General features: G+C 35.1%; 1 protein-coding gene across 5 annotated transcripts in view; it reads right to left on the reverse strand.

Moving 5' to 3' along the window:
* Positions 1–7,071: 7,071 nt before the first annotated feature.
* Positions 7,072–19,570, reverse strand: part of Usp15 (ubiquitin specific peptidase 15) — a 94,903-nt gene continuing 82,404 nt past the window's right edge. For all 5 annotated transcript variants that reach the window (XM_048360497.1, XM_048360491.1, XM_048360484.1 and 2 more), the window contains 13 exons: positions 18,737–18,895; positions 18,431–18,655; positions 15,583–15,666; positions 15,397–15,491; positions 15,108–15,299; positions 13,662–13,777; positions 13,261–13,533; positions 12,709–12,779; positions 12,237–12,352; positions 11,523–11,672; positions 9,997–10,100; positions 9,042–9,130; positions 7,072–7,519 (listed from right to left, as the gene is read on the reverse strand). In XM_048360497.1, the coding sequence (XP_048216454.1) occupies positions 7,337–7,519; positions 9,042–9,130; positions 9,997–10,100; positions 11,523–11,672; positions 12,237–12,352; positions 12,709–12,779; positions 13,261–13,533; positions 13,662–13,777; positions 15,108–15,299; positions 15,397–15,491; positions 15,583–15,666; positions 18,431–18,655; positions 18,737–18,895 (1,857 nt within the window). In that variant the 3' untranslated portion in view covers positions 7,072–7,336. The remainder of the gene's footprint in view (positions 7,520–9,041; positions 9,131–9,996; positions 10,101–11,522; positions 11,673–12,236; positions 12,353–12,708; positions 12,780–13,260; positions 13,534–13,661; positions 13,778–15,107; positions 15,300–15,396; positions 15,492–15,582; positions 15,667–18,430; positions 18,656–18,736; positions 18,896–19,570) is intronic.

Below are 19,570 nucleotides of genomic sequence, written 5' to 3' on the forward strand. Positions count from 1 at the left end.
GGAAACAGAAATGTTAAACTATAAAATAGAACCTTCTCCCATTAAACACTTACAGGTGCTTACAGAATAGGCTCACTGTAATGTTGATATAGCATGATGGGACATTATTATACACAGACAAAAGACAGGACATCTGAATAAAATAGATGCAGGTTTTACTCAGAGTATTAGAATAAAGTTTGCACATGAGTTACAGAAATCTGAAGACAGTGAGTTTTCCTTTCCTTCTTTTTCCTGCATAGAAGTCCAAGCTGGGAAGGTCATTCTAGGGTAATTACGGATCCAAAGTCCTTGATACAATTCTTCCTTGATACTGCTTTGTCATCACATTTGCAACATAAGTAGAAGGGAGGAGGAGGAAAAGAAGGGCATTGCCCCTGGTTAAGGAAAATAGCTAGATGTTGCACATCATTACACTTGTACTTACAGCCCATTGTCTAGAATTTAAGTCAAGTGGCTACACCAGGCTGCAACTTTAAATCTTATGCTGAACTAAATGTTGGTAATCTTATTACTTAGAAAGAAAACAACAAACACTGGAAATGTTATTCTCTTGGTCTCTGAAACGTCCTGTATGTTTCCATTAAAAAACAAAAAGTAGGGCTGGGAATATGGCCTAGTGGCAAGAGCGCTTGCCCTCTACACATGAAGCTCTCGGTTTGATTCCCCAGCATCACATATATGGAAAACGGCCAGAAGGGGCGCTGTGGCTCAGGTGGCAGAGTGCTGGCCTTGAGCGGGAAGAAGCCAGGGAAGGTGCTCAGGCCCTGAGTCCAAGGCCCAGGACAGGCCAAAAAAAAAAAACAAAAACAAAAACAAAAAGTATCACTGACTGGTGGACATTGGATAACTTCTAATTTTAACCAAGTGACTAAAAAATGCTTAAACATTAATGTTTAAATGCATAAACATTAAAATATAATTAGGACTAAGGAGAAATAAACAGAAGAGGAGATTGAGGATTATTCTTCTCTGTACCACATCTAAGCTTAACACAGAAATAAAAACTGTAACAAGCAATGTAACAAGTACTTTTAGGTAATAATTTACATGTGTAGAAAATCAATGCATCTCATACAAAAGAAATACCAAATGAGAAAAGGTGAGTTTTCTACAAACATGTAAGACAAATAATTTATTTTTTTTGGCCAGTCCTGGGCCTTGGACTCAGGGCCTGAGCACCTTCCCTGGCTTCTTCCCGCTCAAGGCCAGCACTCTGCCACCTGAGCCACAGCACCCCTTCTGGCCGTTTTCCATATATGTGGTGCTGGGGAATCGAACCGAGAGCTTCATGTGTAGGAGGCAAGCGCTCTTGCCACTAGGCCATATTCCCAGCCCCGACAAATAATTTCTTATAAAAGTTCCAAGTTGAGTCTTATTTCTGGGTACTCATGACCCATTTTAACTGTCTTGTGGTCCCCTTGAATATATTCCTATAATGTCCACATCTCTGAAGGCGTGGCTCCTGGGTGGTCCACATTGGGCCTTCAGCTTAGTTTTTGCAAATTTCTTATGCAAAAACTCAGGTGATTAATAATAAATCAAAATTCCCTACCCTCAGTTGAGAATTTCTGCAGAATATAAAAGCAAACTTTCTTGTTATTATTTGGAAATCTGAGGAGAGGCTAATCTTTGTGTGTGTGTGGCAGAAGTCATTCACAATAAGTAGAAACTTACTCCATTTTCCCAGTTTTGACATGACAATTCCAATAATCATTTTTTCCTATGTATCAATCGCACAATGAAGATTCTGGACAGGTGCTGATGGCTCATGTCTTTAATCCTAGCTGTTTGAGTGAGCGTCTGAGGTCTGGAGAATCAGTTTGAGTCCTGCAGGGGCAGAAAAACTTGAAGACTTTTCAATCTATACCTGGGTTCAATGGCCTGTGCCCGTCATCCTAGCTACAATGGGAAGCATAGAATAGGTATAGTTTGGTCCAGGTATATACCTGGGGAAAAGTAGTATTATTTCAAAATTAACTAAAAGTGAAAATGAAACAAAACAAAACAGGGCAGGGTGAGAGGGGTGGGCAGAGGGGGTAGCATTCGAGGTATTGGAGAGAACCTGCCTGGAAAATGGAAGAGAACCTGCCTGGCAGGTGAGAGGCTCTGAGTTCAAAACCCTAGTACTGCCAAAACAAAAACAAAAACAAAAAAGCCAGAATTGGGGCTGGGGATATAGCCTAGTGGCAAGAGTGCCTGCCTCGGATACACGAGGCCCTAGGTTCGATTCCCCAGCACCACATATACAGAAAACGGCCAGAAGCGGCGCTGTGGCTCAAGTGGCAGAGTGCTAGCCTTGAGCGGGAAGAAGCCAGGGACAGTGCTCAGGCCCTGAGTCCAAGGCCCAGGACTGGCCAAAAAAAAAAAAAAAAAAAAAAAAAAGCCAGAATTGCAATCCTTACATATCATGGTTAGAAACATTTTTTTTTTTAGTCTCAGGTACAACAAGGTAACCACAATGGTTTATTTAGCTCTACAGTCCTGACCCCTGCTGGCTGTAGTTGACTACACCAATATTGGCTCGTTAACCACAGTAACACAAAATCTCTTATTAAAAATTTTCTTTTTATGAATAAACAGCCAGTTCCTTCTATACTGAAATTAGTAAAAATGTCAGTTTTATTTAGTTGACACTATTCAAAATAAATTATCTATGAAGACATATAGGGACAGAGAAATACCCTGAATTTCTGCCTTCCCTTCCCTTTTTATTTTACAAAAGATTGCTCATATATTATTTGCTTTTTTATACACCAAGATTCAACATTTTCCTAGTTTATAACCATCAGCCAAAGATAGTGAGTGGTACCTAGATCTTTAGTAAATATTCAAGAGGAAGACAAAGGGAAAGCTCTGTGTGCATCTCACACACACACACACACACACACACACACACACACACACACACTCAGAGAATGTAGATAAATGGTAATGGGCTACCACCTCCTCCTGTGTAGCTTATAAAAACATGCAGTTTTACAAGATATCTGAGCTATTTATCATATCTTTCACTTAATATACAATTGATATGAGTTAAACAGATAAAGTACATAAATACTGAATTGGAATGCCCCCAAACTGGAATGCATGTAAGAAAAATTATACAAATTTCTCATTAACATCATCCATGAATGATACAATTATAATGTCTTTAACTGCAAAGTAATAAACACATAAATATGTTCACCTTTTCCTTTGCTTCCTCTATCCTCTGGTCAAGTGGGACTTGAACGATTTGGCTTTTATTAGTATATCAAAATACATTGATATTCTTCAAGAAAGCTATTTCAAAAATCCCTCAAATCATCCAAAAAAGAAAAAAAAATCCATTGCAAATCAAAAAATATGAAGGAAGATTTCCCATTTTTTTTATGCTGGTACTGGAGCTTGAGTTCAGAGCTTGGGCAATGTCCCTTAGCTTTTTGATCAAGATTATTTTTCTACCACTTGAGCTATAGCTTCACTTCCACCTTTTTGGTGGTTAACTGAAGAGTTGCTTTGAATCATGGATCCTCAGATCTCAGCCTCCTAGGATGCTAGGATTATAGGCATGAATATGCCTATAATATGAATGAGAATGTGCTGATCCAGGGGCTTGAATTCAGGGCCTGGGCATGGTGTCTGAATGTTTTTGCTCAATGCTAGTGTTCTATCACTTGAGCTACAGCTTCACTTCTAACTTTTTGGTGTTTAACTGGAGATAAGAGTCTCATGGTTTTTCTTGCCCAAACTGACTTTGAACTGTAATCTTCCTAAGTAGTTAGGATTACAGGCACAGACAACTGGCAATAAAGTTATTATTTTTTAAGAGGAAAGACGGATCAACTTTACAGCTGGTATCATTCTTTTTTTTTTTTGCCAGTCCTGTGGCTTGAACTCAGGGCCTGGGCACTGTTCCTGAGCTTTTTTTGCTCAAGGCTAGCACTCTACCACTTGAGCCACAGTGCCACTTCCAGTGTTTTCTGTATGTGTGGTGCTGAGGAATTGAACCCAAGGCTTCATGCATGCAAGGCAAGCACTCTACAACTAAGCCACATTCCCAGCCATTCTTATTAAATACTCAAAGGTGGAGATGAAGAAAGAAGGCTTCAGGTGACTTTCCATTAAGAATGAAAAATTAGTAATGGTGGAACCACACAGGTCACAAATCTGATTCCCATAAAGGACATGTTATGCGTTCTCTATATGTGCTCTCAGCAATCCTATGAGCAGACACTGTGTATCATCATGAGAGGTAATATATACTGAGGATGGAACACTGTCTCCACCACATGGCAGTGTGAACTTAAGAGATATTATTTAAAATAAATTGTAAACAGGAAGTGGTGCTGTGGCTCAAGTGGTAGAGCACTAGCCTTGAGCACAAAGAAGCTCAGGGACAGTGCCCAAGCTCTGAGTTCAAGCCTCAAAACCAACCAATCAACAAACTAAAAAAACCAAACAAACAACTGTTTTGACTTCTTATAAAAAGCGCAGTTGATGACTGTTCCTATCACATAATTGTTGTGGGATTAAATGAGCTAATGCATAAAAACAATATAATAAGTGTTCAATAAACATCAAGTATCATGTTGTTACAGGTGAAGACAGCTAGAAAGATGAAGTCCAAAGTCATGTGATTACTAAGGGGCAAATCTACAAGTTAAATTCTAGATATCGGGCTGGGAATATGGCCTAGTGGTAAAGTGCTCGCCTCGTATACATGAAGCCCTGGGTTCGATTCCTCAGCACCACATATATAGAAAAAAGCCAGAAGCGGCGCTGTGGCTCAAGAGGTAGAGTGCTAGCCTTGAGCAAAAAGAAGCCAGGGGCAGTGCTCAGTCCCTGAGTCCACACCCCAGGACTGGCAACAAAAACAAACAAAATAAAACAAAACAAAAATTCTAGGTATATCCTCACTAGTCAGGTATTTACTGATGAATAACTGCTTTTACTTATGAGTATTATCCTTTTGAACTGAGGTTTATTTTTTTGCAGTTGAAAATTTGGCAAATTCACTACTAACACTATTTCCTATTTTAAAATAAGCTCTTTTAAGTGGGAATAGAAATAAATGACAAGCATTGAAAAGAACATAGATTCAATCATGCATGGTGGTACATACTTGTAACTAACTGAGAGGAAGCTTGAAGCAGGAGAACAGAGATCTTAAAGCTATCTTGAGCTACATAGTAAGACTTGATCTCGAAAACTAAGAAAATAGAAAGTGGTCTCCATGAAGAATTAGGATGGAGACTGAAATCTAGGCTTAGGAAAAATTAACCTGAACAGACATCTTTATAAAATGACAATATGAATATAGCCTGTTACTTGGTAAAGGGCAAAAGAATGTAAGTTCAGTGAGGGTAGAAATATTTGTTTCCTGCTATACTAGCTCCAGAATGTAAAACAATGGTTGGAAGTCACACAAGCATGTTTAATTAATGTTTAAGTTAATTTAAATTAAAATTTCTAGTAGCATTTGCTTTCTCTTTCTTTCCAGTATTAACTAACTTATATAGGAAAATTCTAGCACATACACATCTGTCCATAAAATAGAATTTGTATCAGCAGATTCAGAGTAAGAAATAAAAGACTAAATAAGGCCTTGAACAGCTTTATTGAAATCTGTATAAATAAACATGCACATCTCAAATGTAAACTCAAGTGAACCCAAGTGCAGACAAAATTTTAACCTCTGTCATGCAGGAGGTTAGTTTACATTTTAAAAATATGAAAAAAGAAAGAAAAGAAAAGAAAAAAAAAACAAAGCAGCTTTTAAAATACCAGGATGAAAAAAACCAGCTTTAATATCAAGGTATAAAGCATAGCTATGATCAAACATACCTCATTTATCCTGGTTAAATGCATTTTTTTAAAACTTTTAAATGCTAACATAAATAAATAATTTACCAAAATGTGCACTCACAGAGTGAACTTTTATTTACAATACACAATTTATAATCTATTGTATTTGATTAGTTCAAGTGAAGAACATTATACTTTTTGCTTTAATAACAGTGGGACACAAAGCAATTTCTCAGGTAGTCGATATGTGAAATATGCCCCAGCGTTTAGTTTTCTATTAAAGGCAGTATTGTATGCCAATCAACAATACATTCTTTCAACTAGATCAAAGGGAAAGAAAGCAGCAAATAAAAATGTTTCAAATGTTCATACATATATTTGGCATCCTGGATCCTTGAATGTGGTGAACTAAAATCAAATTCAAGGTTTGTATGCTTAATATACTGTACAGGTTCTGATTCTGAAACATGCAAATGCCATTTCTCTTATAACAAGTTACCGTCTGAGAAAAGCTGTAAGGCTATGGTGAATTCCATCAGGAACATACAAAGAAAGTTAACAGACCTACCTTTATAGCCAATTGCTCATTAATGATTTAAAGGCTAGTACATGAAAAAAATCTCTCACCTAAGCCTGATGCAATTATTACTATGGATACAGAATACTATTAAGTCTGTTCTTATACTACAATAATTAGGAGAGCTAAAAGTTGCCAAAAATAACAAAAAAAATGGGGTAGAGAACAACAGACAGCAAGAAATTTAATTTTGGACACCAGATTAAAGATAGGCATTTTAAAGCAAATAAAAAAAATTCAAGGTCTAAGGACGAGATCTTAATAGCACTCAAATATACTTACACGTAACTGAAAAATGACTTTAGATGGGAGTGTTGAAATCTAGAACCTGTTTCCAAAGTGGCAGTATGATGAACATAATAGGATTTTTAATGATACAACAAAAGAAAATTAACTTCTCAAGATTGATTCCCATGTTCGTTTTTTTCTGGTACTCTCACGATTACCAGGGATACATTTGAAATTTTGGTTTTCTAAGGATACTACTGCAGTATTAATGCGGCATTAATACTGCAGCTAAATATAATAGTATATACGGCAGCCTAATGCACATCAACTAGATTACCCAAAAACTAAGTTCAGCCATAGTTATCTTGCAGTATTATTAGAGCAAAATAAATGACCAACATCCACAAATTTAACATCTGTCATCAATTAACTCACATCCAAAAAATTAAAGAAATCATAATTCATCAAAACAGTAGCAAACTTAAAAGGGATTTATTTGTGATTTCCTATATATATTTAGCTTGTAAATACAAGACTGTAAATGTATTAAGAGACAATTTCTGTTAAAGTTTTCATTGTGTTTCACTTCAAGTACTGCACAAGTTAAAATCTGATAAAGGATTTACATTCAGTTATCTGAAACTCCCCATCTCAGACTTTTGTTTTAATGTGGTGGGTAATTTCTTTTCCATAGATACCACCAGCAGGAAAGTCTCTCTCTTATGGCTTCTAGGACTCTCATTAATTAGTGTGCATACAGTTTTCATTTTCTATATCATTGTCATTATCATTGCTATCTTCATCACTTTCTAAGGGGATGCCTGTAGCAGCTGAAGCACCTTTAGTTTCTCGGTCAAGTGGGAAAAAGCCAGTTCCACTGAAAGTGTCTTGTCTCTGGTAGAAGAGAACGTATGCTGCTTTGGACTGTCAAAACAAAAAAAGGATGTTAATGATCATGCTTCTCAAAGATCATACTGAATACATAAATTGAGCTGGTGACCACTTTGGCTACAGAGTAAGTCAAATAGAAAAAAAATCACACTACAACTGTCTAAATATAAGATGATGCCTATATAAGGGAAAAATGGTCTCTGATAGCTAAGATTTGTTTTCTATATTATTTGGACTAAAAAATAAATGCAAACTAAAACAAAGATTAACCTACTTATTTTCACTTGAAATAATTTTTTTTTCCCTTTTGATTCTCAGCACCATGTATACAGAAAAAGCTGGAAGTAGTGCTGTGGCTCAAGTGGTAGAGTTGTAGCCTTGAGGAAAAAGAAGCCAGAGACAATGCTCAGGCCCTGAGTTCAAGCCTCAGGACTGGCAAAAAACAAACAAACAAAAAAGATTAACACATAAGTGAGATATGTAGTAGCCCTTGTCATCTAGGTTTGTACATTTTATGATGCTTCCACAATGACCCAATACCTAACAAAGCATTTTACAGGATGTATTCCTCTTGTTAAGGGACATATGACCTCACTCCCACCTCTAGGTGGAGGATGGAATAAAAGGAGAAAGAAACTTAGTATTTCATATCTATTCATGAAACAATATTAAAGAGAAGCCAACAACTGGGCTCAGAGTTTATTGGCTTTAATAAGATAGACTTTGAATACAGACTTTGAATATATAGACACAGACACACACACACACACACACACATACATAGTTATCTGTGTCTTCAAATAATATATAATTCAATCTGTGGAACAAAGCAAGAGTGTTTCTAATATTTCTTGTGACATTGTAATAAAATGTATTGTTGCAAAATTTATAGAAAAATATATCTTCACCAAGTAATTTTTGACTTTTTTCTTAGGATACATTATAGTCACCCTATATCCATCAATATCTGAAGCTAAAACTCTACTGTGATGTAAAATGTAACAAATTTTGATGGTAAACAAGAACCAATGTGAACAGATATAATTTCCTCATTTATCTATTAATCAGAAAATGCAAATGGAACAAGTACACAGGGTTTTTTTTTTTAAAGAGCTACACCTTTAAAAATCTACTTACGTTGAGTCTAAATGTGTGACTGTCTTACTACTTTCAAGATTATAAGTATCATAGGGTACCTTAGAGGACTTTCCTGTTTATACATTAGTAATTATAAGCAGTCTATGTCTAGAACTACTTTCTAGAGGAAAACAAATTTCCATTTCAAACTGGAGACATATGAAAAATTGCTAGAAAAAATTATACATGGCAAAAATTCTGAAAATAAATGTCCGCTTAGGGAAAAATTCATAGTTTTAAAAATCAAACCAAGGGTTTATTACCAAATAGAATTCCAAAACTACAGTATTCCAGAGGCACCTCTTACTAAATATTTTAGTGCTAGAGATTGAACTCATCCCTTCCCTTTTGCTAAACTTATATTCATGCCTTAAACCAGTTGTTTCCATGATTTCCAAGAACTAAAAGACATATTTACCACAATTTGGTCTTCAGATGCAGTGGAGACACTACTGTCATCAAAATAGTACCATTTTCCATCATCTTTATTTTTTGCAAAAGCAGTATCTAGGGAGAAACAATAATTACTCTGTCACTAAAACATTCACCGTTTTTGAGAGAAGCCTCAAAACTACAATTATTTACAATTATCTACACAAGGAATATCTATTAAAATTACATGACAATAATTGATGAGGATTATGATACATAGGTACATTATAAGAAAAAGCCAGAATATACACAAAAAGAAAAGAGAAAGCTCAATAGACCATTAATCATGACATAAAGAAAAACAATATATCTTAGGAACTAAAAATCTATCAAGTGGAGAGTTTAGACCATTACAGTCAAGCTGGATAATAATCTGGAAGCAATTAAATCCTTGTTTGACTCAAGAAATCGTACTTCTAGGTACATAGCTCAGAAGAAATTCTTACACTGTAGAGCACAAACAATGACAATTATCTGCCTTACGGTGACAGTACAAAAGCAATTGGGATATTTTTTCACTAGTGAAGTGGAGTGAAGTGGAGGTGTAAGCCATGAACGGTGAGAAGCAATGTACTTAAAGGAACCATGGAAAAGTCTGACATATCAGTATAAAAATGGCTTAATGAAATCTACAGCATACTATTGGTTATGTAAGTAAACAGATATGTATGTGAAATGAGCATATGTAAGAAAGAGGAAAAATGAAGGCGAGGTATCCCAATCAAATGTTTCCTCCTATTTCTTGAGCTGAGGAGAAGGACTAACTCCCTCCCCTCTATGTGCAATAAAGTCAAAAGCTGACTCATTCATTAATCAACACTAAATAACTATTATCAACAACATCTGATATTTTACCTCTAAGAAGCAATAAATACCTTAAAGAAAAAGTCAAACATTATTTAAGCATCATGATTTGAGTTAAATGCAAACTATCAACTTACAATGTCCTCCTCCCATCCCTCCATAGTGGTTGGAAACAGCAATCAAATTATAGCGACAGGGACCTGCATTTGGATTAATGAGGAACTCTGACATATCCAAATCACTGTTTAAAAGAGAAATCAAGTTACTTCTAATGTTTCCCTAAATGTAATGACTTCTTTTATAGTCTACTTTCTTCTGTCAGTGTTTGACTCATATGCATACATTCCTTTATATGTATACATCTCTATATAGTTATATAAATTATCAAAATCTAATTATCTAATATAGTTTGTTAACAATGACATTGTCATAATTCTGTATTTCATAAAATATTTCAGTTTATAATTCTATTAAAGAGAAGATGAGTGACCTTCACAACCCCTTTCCTACCACCCCATTTAGCCTAGTCTGGCTCCCAAGTTGTGATTCTATTGCCTCATCTTCCGAGTATTCTATGCATGTAGCACTATACCTGGCTAAGATTTTTCTTTTTTTGGCTGAACAATGGCAAAATGTTTTCAAATTTACATTTATAAATGCTGACTCAAATGGGAAATCCAATAAATATTTTCAGCTTTACAAAATCTGTATTTGTTTATCACCTATATTCCTTTTAAAAATGCAATACTATGAGGTTCTTTTTGGACAATTATATGATACAGAAAATAATGGCTGAAATTTCATTAGTAAGTCATCCTTCTAAGCAATTTCATTATTCTTTCAGATCATTTCAGTTCTTTGGAAATATAAAAAATTTGGGAATGATAAAATGATGAAATAACTCATAGAAGAAACAATGTCTAGGTACAAACAGTATCATATTAATGAACCCATAAAGTAATGCAACACAATGAGCTACATTTAACTTTTTTTTCTTGCCAGTCCTGGGGCTTTAAACTCAGGGCCTGAGTACTGTTCCTTGCTTCTTTTTGCTCAAGGATAGCACTCTACCACTTTAGCCACAGTGCCACTTCTGGCTTTTTCTATATATGTGGTGCTGAGGAATTGAACCCAGGGCTTCATGTATACAAGGCAAGCACTCTACCGTTAGGCCATATTCCCAGGCCTACATTTAACTTTTAAAAAAGTATATCTTCTCTTTGGAAAATCTAAGAAAGAATAAAAATTGAAAAATTCCAATCCTTAGAACTCATAAACTAAAACTCAATCTAATAATACATGATGCTTATTTAGTAAGTATAGTCATAAAAAGCATCAAATAACTTTGAGAAAAGTTAGAATGTCAAAAGTTTATACTCAGGCAGGGCGCCAGTGGCTCATACCTGTAATCCTAGCTAATGAGAAGGCTGAGATCCAAGGATCATGGTTCAAAGCCAGCCCAAGCAGGAAAGTCTGTGAGACTCTTATTTCCAATTAACTACCAGAAAATCAATAGTGGCACTGTGGCTCATGTTGGTAGAGCACTAGCCCTGAGCTGAAAAGCTCAGGGACAGCTTCCAGGCCCAGAGTACAAGCCCTAGGAATGACCAAAACAACAAAAACAAACAAACAAAAATACTTATTTGGTGTAACTTCAACTTACCTGACAGGAAAATCAACTAAAGTATCTAATTTGTCTCTCATATATCGACTATAAGAAAATCGTTTGAGGTGTACCACAAGTACTGGAGGCAGGGACCATAAATCCAACTTTTTTGTGGCTTGCTGATGTTCTTTACAATTTGGACAATACCTAAAAACAAAAATAAATAGTTAATGCTTGACAGAGTGCAAACAAAAAAATTTCCATTAGTGAAACAACAAACCAAAATGTAAAATGTTTGAAAAGTTCTCCAATTGTTTTCAGTGAGTAATCATTGCTTGCCTAATATTTATACCAGCAAAAGGATTCCTAATAATTTTATCTTGAGAACTTTTTAAAGCTATAATTCAACATATAAAAAAATCAAAGAAATAGTAAAGGCTACATTATTAATAGTTTCGTGCAATTAAAAAAAGACATGGACATTAAATGTGGGCTGAGATAATTACAAAACTTCTAGTTCTAATACAATGATGTGACAAAATGCACTATTAATTTTCCTAAAACATTGTCACAAAAGAGTGTCAAAGCTAAGAATTCATTAGTAAAAGGAATAATTACTGACATTAAGGCTTAACACTGTACTACTTTTACATATTTCCATCCCCACTATAATTTATTATATAAGGAAATGTTTATTATTTAAAATGTCTAGGAGAACTTAGTATCTACATTTTTTAACTTCAATGAGAAATATTTAACTTTGTCACTTACCAGGGATCTTCAGCACCTAGCTTTTCTTTAGTTGTAAAAAGCTCAATGCAATCTTTTAACTTCACAAAGGGCTTTTTGGGAGGTTTATATTCCACACTTTCATGTTTTTCAAAATCCTAAAGAGAAGTATTTCTTGAGTTAAGAGAACAAATGAAACAAATGCATTTAGTGATACCATCTTACTATGAATAATAATGAAAACTCCTAAACTTTAAAAACAATCAGTTTAGTTCTGCTGATTTATATCATACTTAATATTTCCTGAATAAACTTACATGACAATTAAAACCAGTACGTAGAAACCACGTTCAAAGCGAACTCTCTACCTTAATAACCTAAAAAGATTCATAACCCATTTTTTCAAAACTGGAAAAATAAATTTGATAGAAACAAAAGCGGTAGTTTGATTAGCACTAGTAATCAAAAGAAAGTAAATCAAGAGAAGGTAAAAAAGTTGTGAACGATGTCTTACCTCAGCAGCATTTTCATCAAAGTATCTTTTTTTCAAATCAGGATCCCAATCCAAGGCAAGAAAAGATCTTTCTAAGGTAGAAATGTATTTTTTTCTTTAAAATGTATATACCTTAGTGTATACATTTATTTATAATCAATATATCTACATGCTAGCAAATATAGAAGCCAAAGTAGCAATCTTCTCTACTTGCACTAGGTGATTAGGGCCAATGAAGTAGTTCAAGAATTAACCACAACAAAAGAATACAAAGCTTATCTTAAGACAGGATGCTCAACTCCATGGGCAGTGTGCCAGCCAGGAGTGTAAAAAGCCGACTAAGAGCTCAAGGCCCTGAGTACAAACTACTGGCATATTCAAGCTTAGTGGTAAATCCAGCCTTGCTTTATTAAACACTGACACTAAGACATTAAGGCCTTTCATGTAAACACTTAGGTAATTAAATGGCATTTTTCACAATAGGGCTGAATTTCATGATTTTCACCCAAGAAACAAAACAACACTCCACAGGGTTATAGTTAAACATTCAAACAATTTTTCACAAATACTTACCATCTAGCCTAAGCTGCCTATCATCAAATCTTATATGCCTGGTATCATCTTTGATGTAATTAATATCAGTATTGCCTAAGTTGTTGAACTGGAATGTAAACAATCGCTTTTTGTGTCCCATGAATTGACCTTTGCAAGTATCTTCAGTACACAATCCATTTTCAGAATCATTATCTCCTCCTACTGAGTCTTCAGACTGACTGTTTTCATTCTCTGAGGGAAGTTCTTGATCTTGGCTGGATTCATCATCTGGTTCGTCTGTTTCCATTTCACCTAATTTTAGATATTAGACATTTCTGAATAAACTCAGTGAGATACATACATACACATAGTTTCCTAAGTTCCAACATTACTTTAATAATCTAAGTGAGCAAATTCAGCTTAACAGGAACATATCTTACTTGGTGAGCCTTCTTCATGTATGCCATTTGGGCCATTTCCATTAATATTTTGGTCCTTACAGCAATGTAGGGATCCTTCAGTTTCTTCAGTTTCAGTAGATATTTTGACATACCGGCTTATATAAAAACAGAAAACAAATTCAGTTATACAAAAGTTTAAAAATAACACTTGTTAAAGTAATTAAGAGTGGTCTTCAGTGGATTAAAAAGATATACTATCATAATTATAATTTGTATTTTCTACTTATAAATAGAATTAGTTACTTGGTTTTTTGTTTTTTTTTTTGGTAGGTCTTTTTGTGGGGCTTGAACTCTGGGCCTGGACACTGTCCCTGAACTCCTTTGCTCAAGGCTAGTGCTCTACCACTTTGAGACACAGCACCACTTTCAGTATTTGAATGGTTAATTGGGGGTCTTATGGGGACTTTTCAGATCTCAGACACCTGAGTAGCTAGGATTACAGCATGAGCCACTGATGTCCAGCTATAAGTAGTTACTGATAAGGCTTGGGTCTTTTAAAGGTTAGAAACTTGTATCAAATAATTTTCGACTTAAAAAGTATTATGTAAAAAGATCCTCATTTAGATAATATTTGCACATTGTGATCTTGGTGTGTGTGTGTAGAGTTACTGAGGTTTGACCTCAGGACCTGGAGTTGCTCATTTGAACCATGCCTGTAGCCCTTAATGCTTTTAGTTATTTTTCAGGTAGGATCTCTTGTTCCTCGCTTGGGCTAGGTTGGACCATCATCCTCCTACCTAGGTCTCCTCATAGCTGGACGACAGCTGCACATGACTGTGCTCAGCCTTTTTTTTTTTTTTAGATGAGAGCTTGCTTTTTATTTGGGCTGACCTTGACATCGCTCCCGATGATCTATGGATTGAATTACAGGTGTGAGCCACTGTGCCTGGCCATATAATGTGATCTTTATGCATGGATCAGGAAACTATAATAGCTAAGTATACTAAGTATGTCAATTATATAAAGGATTAAAAAGTGACTGAAATGCATTTGCAATTAGTTTATAATTCAAATCAAGGATTTTAGGAAGGCAATAAAAATGGGATATCTTACTATCAAACTGTGTAAATTAAATAAATAAGTCTACTAATATAAGTTGCTGAACACATAGTGTGTATGAAGAAAAATCTGACATCTTATGATTTTAGAATTACATATTAGAATTATAAATTCTTTATTTCAAGTAAAATTTCTGGTATGTGGTTAAGAGTTTAGGCTTCCTGGTATTGAAATTACTCTAGTAAGTTGTTTTACGTCACCAAAAATGTAAATGAAATTTTAATTTTAATTTTAACATTTTATCTGTCTAAACAAAGTAGAAATAATATAGACATCAATTCTGGTAGTACCTCACATTTTTTAAAATGAATTTTATATTTTATTCTCGTATTTCTTACTTTTTCTGTGGAATTGTCTGGCACTTACCACATTCTCAAAAGCAGAAGATTATAGAGTTTATCTTCAGTATTGTTTCGTGGTACAGCCATAAGAAAAGGCTGGCCAAAAAGTGAAGAACCAGTATGGTGGGTATAACTTGAGTGCCTGAATTTTTCTCTTAGGCAAACAGGAATAACCACATGTTCAGTATCTTCTGTCCTATTGATGTTAATTTCAAACCTGGAAGGACAATATTGGTCATTAACTCTTGAAATTTTATGTTATTTCCTTTAATTTTTTTCTTACATGTATTTTGCACAAAGAATTTTATACTTACACATAAATATCATCCCGTTCCATAATACTACTAAGATTTTCATCCATGGTAAATATTCTGTGAAATCTATGATTGTATATATCAGTAACTATCATCTAAAAGGAAATACATTTCTAATTAAGTTGGTTTTCCATCACTGACAAACCAAATATTAACTTACATAATTTAACCTTAGAAACATCTTACCTTATCTGATGGGACTCCTGATAAAACAGATAATGCCGTACAAAGATCTAGTATATTTCCAATTTTAGGGACAACCACTTTGTACTAAAAAAAAAAACAAAACAACAAAAAAAAAACCAACAAACAAAACACAATGAACTTAGTACCCTGGAAACAACAGATGAGAAGACTACCTCATGGACGCTTCAATTTGGCATTTGGCTCAGTGTTTCTCATCCTATCTTGCCATCATCCTGGGTGATAATGTTCATATGGGTATGTCCTAGCCTATTGTTCCTAAGTTCATCAAGGCATATACTTGCATTCAAGTGTCATCAATTTCCTGGAGCTGTCATCATCAGAAACTGCATTAGTTCTGATATCTTAATTTCGAAGAGGTTACAAAGTGACCACTATTTTCTTACTTCTTCTACACTCTGTTCTGAATTTGCATAAAGATTTCTAGTCTAATAATACTCAGTTTTTCCCCTATGGTCTAACATCCCTCCCTCCAGACTGCATGTTCTTCATTTCAGCTATTCCGCTGCAAAATCTTTATTCTCTTTGTTACTCTCTGTCTTATAGTTGGGGATTTTCTCAAGAGCTGTTAGATATACTAGAAAAAAATTCCCAACATTGAAGGCCAGTGAGCTACAAATCTTGATCTCAAATGATTTTTTTTACTATTTCCCAGAAATAACTGTTATCATTTATTTGCTTATTCTCAAGAACTATTAAAAAATCTACCAGTCTTTAAGTTTCTTATGTCACCATATCTTTCACTATCAAAACACTTATATTTTTGCCAAGGAAACAGAAGCTGCTAATTGGGAGAAAATACACATCTCTTTATTTTTTTCTTCCTGTCTCTTGTAACACATAGGCGAACTCTACATCTATCTTCTGAATTCCATCTTATTTTGCTTTTTTATGAGTCCTAAGCCAGCCATCATCTTTATTGTTCCATTTTGTTTTGGCCCTCCTCTCTCTCTTTTTCTTTTTGTGGGTACCAGAGTTTGAACTCAGGTCTTTGCAACTGCTAACCCTTTTCACAGCTGATACTCTACCACTTGAGCTATATCTCCAGCCCAGCTTCCTGTGGGTTATTTTTGAGGTAAAGTTTCCCTCTAATAATTCCTTTTTACTTATTTTCCTGTCTTCTGTTTATAAATAACCTTGTCTACAATACTTATATTGACTATCATAACTTTCTTACCTCTCATTCTCTTCTCAGGTTTCCCAAGGTATTATGCAGTTCTTATTTTATGTATCTCTCTGCAATATGATGCTCATTTAAAACTTCATCCTTTAAAACTTACTATTCTCTACAACACTATTATTTAATTCTACTGCTGTGATAATACTTTTTGTTTCCAACTCTTCTCTAGTGCTTATTAATTCTACACTCATTTCTTAGACTAGGAGATAGTGCTAGCTGATTTGCTTTTGGCCAGTCTTAGGTTAGATCACTGTTCTAGGTACAATTATTAATGGTCCCTTTCATTTTCAAGGGACTTCTAGTTTATATGCTAAATCACCTCAGATGATCTCATCTTTCTAAAAACCCGACTACCATCTTCACAGAGCTCACTGCTCAATTTAAATCTTAAACACAATCTGTCCTTCAGTCTAAATATATAAACTCAATGAATATTGGATTATCTTCACCTAAATATTCCTTCTGTATTTCAAAGTCAACATATGCAACGTTAAACACAAGACTAGATCATATTAAACTATCATTCTCAATAATGAAACATTTCTTTTCATATCCGTTTTTAGTGAAAACAATTAAAACAAATAGCAAATCTCCTCAATTTTCCAGTCTAGACAGCATCTTTGAATATACTCACATAGTTGTACTTCTCATTTTCAACTAGTCCCTCCTATCAAATGGTCATCCCACCACTCAGTCACCACCCCTCCCCTCCTTATCAGGTAGGGATTAGACCCAGGGCTTCAGGCACACTAGGCCAAATGTTCTACCACTAAAATATCTCCAACTCCTGAAAGTAATTTTGTGTTCACACCATTGTCATTTGTCATCTTAACAAAAGTTGCAAAAGTTTCTTACATGGTTGCATTACTTTGGATCTAAGCCTTTCTCATCTGTGTCTAGGCAAAATCTTCTTTTTCATATACACATCTAGCTAAATTATCTCTATAGTTCTAACAAGCGTTTGTGGTTCCTCTAAATCTCTTCAATGAAGTTTAACTTCCTATCACTGCACCAAAGATGTATGTGATTCTAGTTCTTGCTTACCCTATTAGCTATTTGTAGATTTTAGAAGTAGGCCATGTCTGCCAGGCACTGGTGGCTCATGCTTAGCTGAGTAGCTGAAACCTGGAGCACTGCAATTCAAAGCAGCCTGGGCATAAAAGACTCCACTCACAATTAACCAGCTTTAAAAGCTAGGTTGGAGGTCTGTATCAGTTAGTAGAGCATCAGCCATGAGCAAGCAAGTTACATAAGGTACTGAGCTCAAACATCATTACCAGAAATTTTTTTTTTAAGTGAGCTTTGTACATGCCATTTTCTTTGTCTATGATGCTTTTTCTTTTCAGCTTTCATCTGCTTATAATCAGGACTCATCATAGGCATTAATGCCTATGTAGGTCAGTTTGCTTGGAGCTCCTATAGTACCCTACCATAATAACTTTCTCATCACAACAAATTTCTTCAGAATAATTTTGGACTGGAAACACTTTCTTATTTTTGTGGTACTTGGGTAGGATTTCAGGGCCTTGCACTTGATAGACACATGTTCTACCACTGAGCCCCAGGTCTAGCCCTGGACAACTACTTATAACAAAGACAAATACTCATTTAAGTAGAAATAAAAAATGCAAAGAAAATACTATTACTAACCTGCATAGGTTTAGTAAGGGGGTCCATTCTAACTAAATAGACTTCCAAGGTCCGTTCTTTTTTCATGGGCAATGGAAGCGTCAAATAACAAAATGGATCAAATGTTACTGAAATCTTTGCACATTCAGGACAAACTAAAGTTGACTTAAAAAGGCCATGAAATATGTCTACTATGATAGAATCATTTCTTTTTAAATGGTTTTCCCAGGCTTCTTCAGCAACCACCTACAAGGGAAATAAGACACAAATTACATAGAAGTATCAGAGAATTTTTAACAATGGTAACAATAGTAACACGAAACATACCTTATCTGGCCTTCCATCAGCATCTTTTAATTGGATATATGGTTTTTTCCTAATTCTATTCAAATCCTCATGTAGTCCGTCCAATAGGAAAGCTAATAGTTCTTGACAGTCTTGCTGTTGATATCCAGAGAACTGAGGTGCAAAACGTCCTACTTGGGTCTATAACAAAAGCAAAACTATAAAATCAGAGACAAGGTGTCTCAAGTAGTGTACAATTACCTGATCTTTCATTATCATGGATTCCACATATGAGAATCTGCCTCCTTACTAAGGTTTATTTGTAAGCCTCAAATGAAATTTTGGTATTTTTACAGTCATCTGATGTGCACATTCCCATCTGAGGAACAAGGCTACACTGTTGTGTCAGCTCATAAACTACAAAAACAAGTGGCTTTTGCGATTTATTTAGTACTATGTTGTTGTTTTTTAAAATTTCTTTATTGTCAAAGTGAAGTACAGTGGGGTCACAGTTTCATACCTAAGGCAGTGAGTACATTTCTTATCCAACTTGTTACCTCCTCCCTCATTCCCTCCTCCCACCCCCTCCCTTTTCCCCTCTCCCACTCTCCATGAGTTGTACAGTTGGTTTACACCATATAGTTTTCTAAGAATTGCTGTTGCACTGGTTTGTCTTTTTATCCTTTCTCTCTTGATTTTGATATCTCCCTTCCCTTCCCCAGTTCCAATATACATATATACAATATCCAGGGTACTAAAATCTGTTACTGTGGTATCAGGGGTAAAACCAGGGGAAAGAGATAGGAAAAAAAAGGGGGGGGGCATGGTTTCACACAGCATGTTGAAAATAACAACAACAATACCACTTGTTTCCAT

The sequence above is a fragment of the Perognathus longimembris genome, chromosome 1 (genome assembly GCF_023159225.1).
Source record: "Perognathus longimembris pacificus isolate PPM17 chromosome 1, ASM2315922v1, whole genome shotgun sequence".
NCBI classification, from domain to species: domain Eukaryota; kingdom Metazoa; phylum Chordata; class Mammalia; order Rodentia; family Heteromyidae; genus Perognathus; species Perognathus longimembris.